This window comes from Rhyacophila brunnea, unplaced genomic scaffold, assembly GCF_057557595.1.
Source record: "Rhyacophila brunnea isolate RB1 unplaced genomic scaffold, BYU_Rbru_1.0 scaffold_6, whole genome shotgun sequence".
Classification (NCBI taxonomy): Eukaryota; Metazoa; Arthropoda; class Insecta; order Trichoptera; family Rhyacophilidae; genus Rhyacophila; species Rhyacophila brunnea.
This window is the reverse complement of record NW_028233276.1, coordinates 21,031,813-21,041,739: the sequence shown is the minus strand read 5'-3', so window position 1 is coordinate 21,041,739 and position 9,927 is coordinate 21,031,813. Positions and strand designations below refer to the sequence as shown.

The 9,927-nt window shown below is 30.3% G+C and overlaps 1 protein-coding gene across 1 annotated transcript in view; it reads left to right on the top strand.

Annotated features, from left to right (window-relative positions):
- Positions 1 to 599: 599 nt before the first annotated feature.
- LOC147065386 (prohormone-4) overlaps positions 600 to 9,927 on the top strand; it is a 200,868-nt gene continuing 191,540 nt past the window's right edge. Inside the window, exons 1-2 of the mRNA XM_085956792.1 lie at positions 600 to 670; positions 6,890 to 7,015. Of these exons, the coding sequence (XP_085812918.1) occupies positions 6,892 to 7,015 (124 nt within the window). The 5' untranslated portion in view covers positions 600 to 670; positions 6,890 to 6,891. The remainder of the gene's footprint in view (positions 671 to 6,889; positions 7,016 to 9,927) is intronic.

Genomic DNA, 9,927 nt, shown 5'->3' with positions numbered 1-9,927 from the left:
ATTAAATAATTGTACCGGTTTCATCCGCATCAGAGGGATATTTTCAGTTGATACGATTAATAAATTAAAAAAGTACTTTTAGTACAAAAAAAATATGTTTTATTAAAATTATTAATTAAAAAACTATGTATGGATATAAAAAAAACATATTTAATGTAAGCATACATAATATATGCATTTTCATTCCTACGATCGCAATAGAAATCCTTTTTGAACAAATATTAAAGTATGACGTAGACATTAACCTACGTTTCATTCGCAAACCTTCTCGAAGTGATATTATATCGAAAAGTAAACCGACCTCGCCCAACGCAATCCGCTCAAAGTTGCCCCAGTTAACAACGCGTGGGTTTTCACCTGAAAACTAACCGCAAAAACGAAAGCTCTACCCGTCCCCCTCGCAAGCACAGAGCTGCCGCATGTATAGCTTGGAAAAGTATCATCTATCTCATTTCATCCCTTAACCTGGAGTCATTTGATTGGTCGAATTTTCCGTTGGCGCTACTTTCGTGAGATTGTATTGGTGGAGCTTTCCGTGACGTGGGCGAGAAGCTTCAATATAAATAGACGTGAAGAGGGCGCTCCTGTGCTTTGTAGCGATCGGGTGTTCTACGCGTCCGTTGTTATCGTGTGTTAGTGCTTGGACGTCTGGAAGAATCCCTCTCACCAGGTGAGTTGTAGTTTTCCATCTCATATACTCATATTTTCATGCTTCCCTGGTACTTTGATACCATTATCAAGGGATAATCTTTTTATTAATGGCTTCATTTTTACATAATTGTAGCTTATTATATTTTTTCCAGTGACGGGAGCTTTTTGAAAATTTCCTTTGCCGTATTGGAGCTACTAGTACAAAGCAACAGTTTTAAAAACATTTACGTACATTTTGTACGTACGTTTTATCAGTAGAAAATATTTTTATTTTTATTGGATTATCTATCGATAATATAAATAATATAATCATATTTTTATTCATAAAACTAAAATGAATAAAAAGTGAAATAATTGATAATTATCGCATTATTAACGGAATTAAAACCGGTCTCTCAAACAAAGAAGTATAAACATTTTTTCTTCAATGTTTTATAACTATTTACTGAATGTAATAAAATATATATAATAGGTATATATTAACATTATCGATTTTATAACCATATGTTGTAGATATAGATAAAAATTAATTAATAATTTAATTATTTTGTTATTCTTTGAAATCAATTTTACACTAAGTAAGCGATTTAATATCAGCTTTATTTTTATTTTGTGCGATAACTGAATGGTTACCGTCAAGTTTTTTCTCAAATGTAGTATGTATTCTGTTCAAAGACATTTTACCGTTCGACCATATTCACAAGCCTATTCAATAATCTATTCCCTACTCATTGCGACATTAAAAAAATAATAAGCACCATGATCTTACAAAATAATAATTTAAATATTGACACCGAATAGACATAAGCTTAACTATACGGATTTTTATGTATTTTGAATAATAAAAGTTTATAGCAAATTGAATAAGTTACATCTGTGAACTTGTATTTTCACATATTTCTGGAAAGGACAACGATTGTAAAGTTGATAAATATGGAAATAGGTATTGTTTAACAATAAAACTTAGTTTTTCGCCTGCGCTTGGTTATATAATATAATATAATCATTGTATATTATATATATTATATTATATATATATATTATACCAATATATTATATTGTTGGCGACGGTTAATTTTTCACGGAATTATTTATTTAATATAAATTAAATCCTTTTTGGATTGAAGTTGAATTATTTATTTAATATAAATTAAATCCTTTTTGGATTGAAGTTGAAATTGAAGTTGGAAATTTTTTTTTTACATCGGTAGGCGTATTATGGTTGTACCTTTGAAATCAATCAATAAATATATATTTTTATAATAATTTAAAAAGTTATAATAAATAATCAATAAGTACTTGCTTTATATATTTTTATTATTTTAAAATACAGAAAATAAAAATAAAACGATACGGAAGTTATTATGTTTTCATTTACTTATATATTATGTATGAAAATTGCTATTAGCATTTATTTCCAACCGACACACCTAAAAATACAATTTGAATACATTCATTATAGGTACAGTCTACTTTTCAAATACATGGAAAAATACCTACCATATTATTAAAGGCAGAAAATGAAATCGTTTTGGTTTTTTATTGCGCGCCAGACATGTCAATTTATTATCGATGTAGTCTAACTATGCCTGAAAATTCTACTCATATTTTTAATCAAATAATTAATTATGAACTTTGACACACGGGTGGGTAGCTTTATTAAAAGTACTTATCCAATAAGTGATGCGTGTTCGAATCCATTTATGTCGAAAATATTTTCTAGATTTCTTCGAATAGGTATTTTCTGGTATTAACCTATGAATTTGTGTTTAAATTATATTCTTTAAACGTAGTTAAATATAACAGATATATTTCAGAATCTACAGTTAATTGAATGCTGTTAAGTGTTACGGCTAACTATAACCCGTTTACATAACGTTTACAACTGTAATAGGTATCACGCATTAAAAAAAATATGATTAGTATCAGGCGGTAATATATATATAATATTATGTTTTCAATAATACTTTAAGAAGAAGCTCCGTTGAATTTGCAGATAGTATTTCAATTTTATAGTTGTTATAACCATTCAATAATATAATATACTAAATCTAATATTCAATAGTATACAGATTATCAAATAAAGACAATGTGTTCAAATTCTACTTATATTTTAACATCTCTAAAGTTGGCAACATATTCAATTGAAAAATATTATTTATAAAAAACGCACATCATTATTATCAATATTTTAAAGGTTAATATAATATTTTTTTTTATAATAAAGCTTATAGAATATTGATTAAAATAGTAAATAGTTTTTCCCAATATTGTAAGATATTTTACTGGATATATAAAAACCTTTTCTGAACATGGTTTAATTTATTATTGCACAATATATACATCAGTCGCAATCAATATAATACTGGATAAAGACCTTTCCAAACTGACTCCATTCTTCTCAGTCCTATGCGTTGGGTTACCATGTACTCCTGTGAAACTATTTTATTGATTTAGATCTATCTTTCACACGTTTTGTATCTTTTGACTAGTTAACACTCGATAACTAAGCGATAATCTTTTCATTTTCGAGCTACGTGTCCTGGCCATTTTACTTAAGCTTTTTTTAATCAAACTATTAGGAATATCGAATAAATATACTCATCAAACTATTCAATTGTTTGTCCGTGTATGCATTTTGTGTTTTTAGCTCTCTCTTTTACTTATAATCCATGTAAGTACAAACCGACTGAGTAATTTTCATTAATATGCACAATTATTAGAAAGACAGTATTTAGGCGACTAAAAATTAGCCCCCAAGCCTAGCTGATATATTTGGAATTCCCATAAGCTGATAATCTTTTTTAATGAGGTATTACCTATACTATAGATTTACAATAAGACAGATATGTGTGAATACGTATTTTTCTATCGTAAATTGTAAACTAGATTGTGAGTATTATGATTTGAACAAAGAAAGGGTTTATAGCTCATATTATCCAAAATCAAAATGGCGGACTACCAAACTGTAGTAGTACACATACTCCTACGTCATTGTATATTGTTTCATTTTTGATCGGGATAACAAAAAAATGTGATATCTACGGAGATATCGTGAGGCCTGAAATATATTTTTATCGCGGCACGTGAACTCACTATCAGAATATTCAATAATAATATCTAACAACATTCTGTCAATCATCTGTCTTTTGTACCACCCTTCAAAATCACTAAAAACAACGATACCTACGTAAAATCACATGAGTAGAAACTGTGTGAATTTGCAGAAAATAAAAAAAAAATATTCTATCACTCGTGACGTTGCTAGTAGGACATAACATGAGTGATATGACTTCGGTGGTTTTGATACGTTTAAATACCTAATGGCATTCCACATATTTTGCTTGTTGCGTGAGCTTACCGTGAACTCGCGTCTGCTCACATGAGAGGATAACAATGTGTTTCTGACTTGGAGGTAATAAAGCTAGAAACACATTATAATCACGGCACGTGAAAACACATTAGCTTTATAAAGTAAGTTAATTTCAAATAAAAGAAAATATAACTATTTACGAAATATTTTTATTAAATTTTTGATTAAGTAGTTACATATTATTGGATGTACCACTTAAAACTAAACTCCACCTACCTTGTAATAAGGATGACTCTTTTAAAATTTTGTCAGATGTCTATATCTTTTTTTTTGGAAAAAATATCAATTTTTTGTTTATATGGAACATTCGCTGAAAAATAAAATGTTTCTAAATATCAGAGATGTTCAAATACACCTTGAAACATATAATATTTTTTATCACAGCAAGAACGCAAATATTTTAAAAAAAAATCAAAAATTATCGAAGGGATAGCAAAATATTGTGATTAATGATGGAAAATATTTAACTAATTAGGAATATATTATTATACATCTTTAACTTTGAAATAATTGATTACAAATAATCTTACGTATTAAGATTATAATATTATTTACGATGTCTGAGCGGCTTACGCTTCAGCTCATAATGTCGTGGGCCCAGGTTTGAATCCTGGGTCTGGCAAATACGCATAATATTGTTTTTCAGCATGTGTTTGGAGTCAGGGTATAGACCTAATAGCTTGAGTAAGTGGGTAACATCTATTAATCGTAAAATTAAAAATCTGATAATACAAACCTCCACACTGTGGAGGTCCATATGATCCTATTAGAATCAGGCACGGTCTAAAGAAAAATAAAAATATTATTTTGTTGGGATGCTACCCTTAACTTTCAGTTTCAAAAGTCTGTAACATTATGTGAGAAACTTCTTTATCTTCTTCTTTCACTCTGTCACGACCCAGCGTTGGAGCATAGGGCAAACACAAGTTCGCGCTATTTCCCTCGGTCCATCGCAAACTCTTGCGGCTTCCGCCATGCCAGACCTGAAACGCGTAGATCGCTTGTGTAGCACCACTGCAGGGTGAAGGAGGGCCGGCTACAACGACGAAATCCTTGATCCTGTGCCACAAGGGTACGAAGTGTCGCACTCTTTGGCGGCATCCGGAATACATGTCCCAACCACGTAAAACATCTCTTTGTGATTACCTCAATCACTGAAGGCTGCTGTGTCCACCTACGAACTCGGATACTAGTCACTATTATTATTTATTTTTCTAAAATTAATATGCTACATTATGTACATTTTTGACAACATTAATATACTCAGTGAAAGTATAAAATATAACACAACGATATTTTTAAAGCAGTGTGATTAAAAACAGTAGTAAGCAATACCTTTAAGATGTAATAGTCATAGTTTTTTCTTATATTTTCTGTCAATTCATAAAATATATTATAATATTTAATTTTTAACGTATTCCCATTGATGATATTTAAAAAAATCTATTGTAACTTTCCTCAATTATAGAGAGAATCGAACACATGACCATTCGTATAAAGATTCCCAGTATACTATACTGGTTATATTATTATGCTACAAAAAAATTCAATATCAATAACAAAGTAAACGAATTATTGTTTCATAGGAGAAGAATTTTTCTTAAGAAAACCAGTACTTACATTAATAATACAAGAAAAGCTTCAATATCAATATACAAATGTGCCAATATCCAAAGCTCCGAAGTTATGTTATTACTAACGCTGGAAATATATTTTTTCTTTTGAATGGTTGAGAAATCAAAACGAAAAGAATTCCGTATACCGTATAGTGTATATTAATATAATATGTACTCCCATTTGTATATATGTATGTATAAAAGCTCTTCAAAGCTTTCATCTTGGCATCCGTGCTCCATTGAATACACAAATTGACTATATCGATATACGATATATTATTACATTACAACCCTACCTTACGCATATTGTATATCTATAAATTAAACGTAGCGCGTGTGTAATTGTTGGGAAAATAACGGGTGAATCCCCAATCCTGCTACCAAAAAAATTGTTGTTTGGTTTTTTTTGTATATTTCTGTTTTGTTTAGAAATTTTATCATTGTCTCCGCTTTCGCTAATACAATACATTGCACATACCAAAAATAAAATATAGAGTGGTGTACAAAATACCAAATATGTCAGTTTTTTGATTTATTTGATATAAAACTACAATTTATCTTTTGAATTTATTTAAATTCTTCTGTTATCTAAGATTTATTGTCAAAACCAATAATTGGTCCGTGAATTATTTATGTATTTATTATTAGTCATAAAACTCCAAAATTCTCAGTACACAATTAAAAATAATGAAAATGTATACCTACCTAATTTCAGTATGGTCATATCGATTTGATATTATAGTATATTAAAGGTTTTCAAATAATACATATTTTTCATTTTTAGAAAAATTAAGTTTTTTTTAATAAATAAAAACACAATAAACTATAAATTATTCAAAAATATTTTCACAGTTTTAGGGAAAAAATAATTTTAAACATAACCATAAAATATTATGGAAATAATAAGATTGAATTCTTTATGTAACGAATTCACATTTTGTAATGTTTTTTTTAATTGTAGGTATATTAGGTACCTACCTATAATTGACTTTAAACAGATAATTTTTTTAATATTTTGAGATAAGTATAATTAATTAAAACATTTAAAAATACAAATTATCAATAGATTATTTCAAATCGCGAGCTTCGTATTTTTCAGCCAGGTACTCCTGGCAGGTGGAGCATTCATATTAACACACCACGCCATGGACTACATCCAAATGCAACAACAATGAATGCCAATCTGAAATGCAAGTTGGCTTTGCTATGAGATAATGTCTAATGCCAGGTTTTTTTTGTTATTTTCTAGGCATGGCGGCCCAACAGGTAGCCGCTACGGTAATGCTTCTGGTGGGTACGTGTGTGGTACTCCCTCACACCGCCGTTGCCATCGACCTGTCGAGACTGTATGGACACCTTAGCGCCAAGAGAACAGGTGAGCGTCATCCAGAATCGATTTTAATTATTAACACCATCGTCAAAATTATACTATTATATAAGTAGATATCCGAAGTTTCTAGGAAGAACATTTGTGTCAACGTCAACATGGCTGAGTAGATTATTATTTTTTATTATTTAGTTCTGAATATATATATTTATAAAGTTTAAGAATGCTAAATTGTTTTTATAGAAGAAATACAATTTAGAAAAACATCAAAAACATAAAATTAGAAAAAAATCGTCCAATAAAGCCGATAATCAAATTCGACTAGCGTCATACGTATATTACGATTAATTTAGTATTGACATTTACCCTAATCGATCATAAAGCAGATAGGTATAATTTAATGTACCTCAGGAAACGTAGATATAATAAATAATTCGCATTAATCGTAGAAGGATCGATTTCGAAGCGAAAGCACTCTCCCGAAAAGTAAGTTCGAGTCCAACTCGGTCCAACCGTTTTCTAGATTTTTTCTAAAATATAAGGTTCTGGAATTTTTGGAATTGTGTTATTGTAACACTACATTTACATGTACTTTAAATCGGTTATATGCAAATTGTACGTATTATATTTCACCGTAGCACAGTTTGCCATGAGCTTTCTTATAGGAAAAAGATGACCATATACTATACAGATATCTCTATAGGTATAGGACCGAGATGAAAAAAATATGCGTTGTTCGCGGAGCATTGCAGACAATAATATTCTTTCAAGAATGTAAACTTAACCTAACCTAACGTAACCTAACCTAACTTAACCTGACAAATAATCCAGTATATCGGCTATTTTCAAAATTTGTTTGCCGCTGGCTTCCTGTAAACCGACAAGAACCGTGTTTTATTTAGACATGAATTTTATCTCTGTAGGTACTATACGACCCAAAGAGGTTGGACTGTCTTTAATATGCTATCATATATTTCCGATATAACATTTCACGGTGAAGTGTGATTCGGCGAACTGCATGTATAAATTTCCGGACACGCTTTAAATCAGTTACTATTGATACGTAAACTAGATCTAAAGGGTTATAAATATTCAGAATTAAGTGCTCCTGCATAATGATAATTAAGGTTTGGCTCTGAGTATATATGTTTTTTGGCTATGATTTCAAATATTTATTTATTTATTTAAGAAAGCAAAACATTGCAGACATAACATTAAAGATGAAATAAGAGAGAAGAAGAAAAAACCAAAAAAAATATGCTTATACAATTTTATACAGTCAAATATAATACTATAAAGTCACTGAATATGTACATGTCTTTGGGGAGCGCATTGACTAATCTTTCACCCCTTGCTAATCTTGTCACGAGGAAACGGTTCCGACCCAGAATAGATCATGGCTGCAACCACGTAGATAATTAACAGGTTCATGTAAATTCAAATTCTTTAGGACACCAGGATTGGTAACCATCCCTCACGATAACAGAAAAAATTGTCTCAAAAGCAGAAGTGACCTACGAGATTCAAGAGAATGAAAAGTAAGCATGCCTTATAAAAAAGCAGTCGGAAAATAATCATTTGACAAATTATTGAAAGGAAAATAGTTTTATGTTTTAAAATAAAGACATCGTAGTAATTTCTTCTGGACACGCTCTAAAATAAGCTTGTATGAAACCTCATAAAGCCACCAGATAATCGACCCATATTTAAAAATACTACGCACTAACGAGACGTAGAGTATACGTATAACTGTTAGTTAAAATATATTATTTATTACACGATTTAATCAGTAATAGTTTATTTAATATAAAAGAGATGCATATATAAATACATACCAGATTGTATGACGTAAACTCATTATAAGTAACAATAGGTTTGTTTTTTCTCACATTTTTGTTGTAATTTTTTTCTTATTTTGGAAGCAAGTACCACGCTAATTAATTAAAAGTTTTAAATATTTCCGTCGTTGTCGCATCTCCACGCAAAATAAACAACGAGATGTAAATTAAATTAGGCTCTTGTTTTTTTTTTCGGACAGCTAAATTAAATGGCGACATTATTTTTCTAAAGTGTACATCTTCACGAAAAGCAGATACACGTCTCAAAGGAAACTTGGACTGTCTTAATTTACATTTTGTCGACGGAAATAAGACGCCGAAGAAAGGAGGCACATTTTTATTCTTGCCCATCGCTATAGGTATTTTTTTTTGCATTACAATGTCTTATTAATCCAGAATATACTTAGATACTAATTGAATGCCTTAATTCATTATAAGCCAAAAAAAATATCACAGAAAACAATAGTTTGCGAGTGATATAAAAATATACATCAAGAATGATAATAAATACTAATAAGGGAAATTTTTGTGACAATGAGTTATTTCTGTGATTACATTGTTTCAAGTCGTATCACCATTTTTCCAAATGTGCGTCAACAAGAATAACAAAAAAACAATTACTATGTTTTGCTAGTTGGTGAAATATATATGAGGAAGATCTATTTAGATGACATTATTGGGAGAATAGTGGAATCGCCATTAACGGCGAATACCGCAATCACCTGTGCTTAGGCGGCTCTCGTAGTACAGTGCGTAAGGCGCTTTCTTTCAACCCGAGAGTTCTGGGTTCGATTCCCGGTGAGGACACAATATTTATGTGTTTTTCTCAAAGCCTGGGTGTTTGTAATTGTTAAAAATTACAAACAATCACCTTGTACGAAAAAGCAGGGCCATGGTTAATAATTCTAAAAAAAAAAAAATCACCTGTGCTTTCCAGACGATATTGTAGTCTTTGCCCCGGTCCTTGTCAGGACCCAGAATACATTCAGAAAATGATGCAGGAGTTTGCAAATGAAAGCCGCTAGGTAGGTTGAAAGAGAAGACCAAACGTCAAATTTTCAGGAGACGAAAAACAAATTTGATTATCCTATATTTAAATACATGAAGGTATTTAAATTGTTG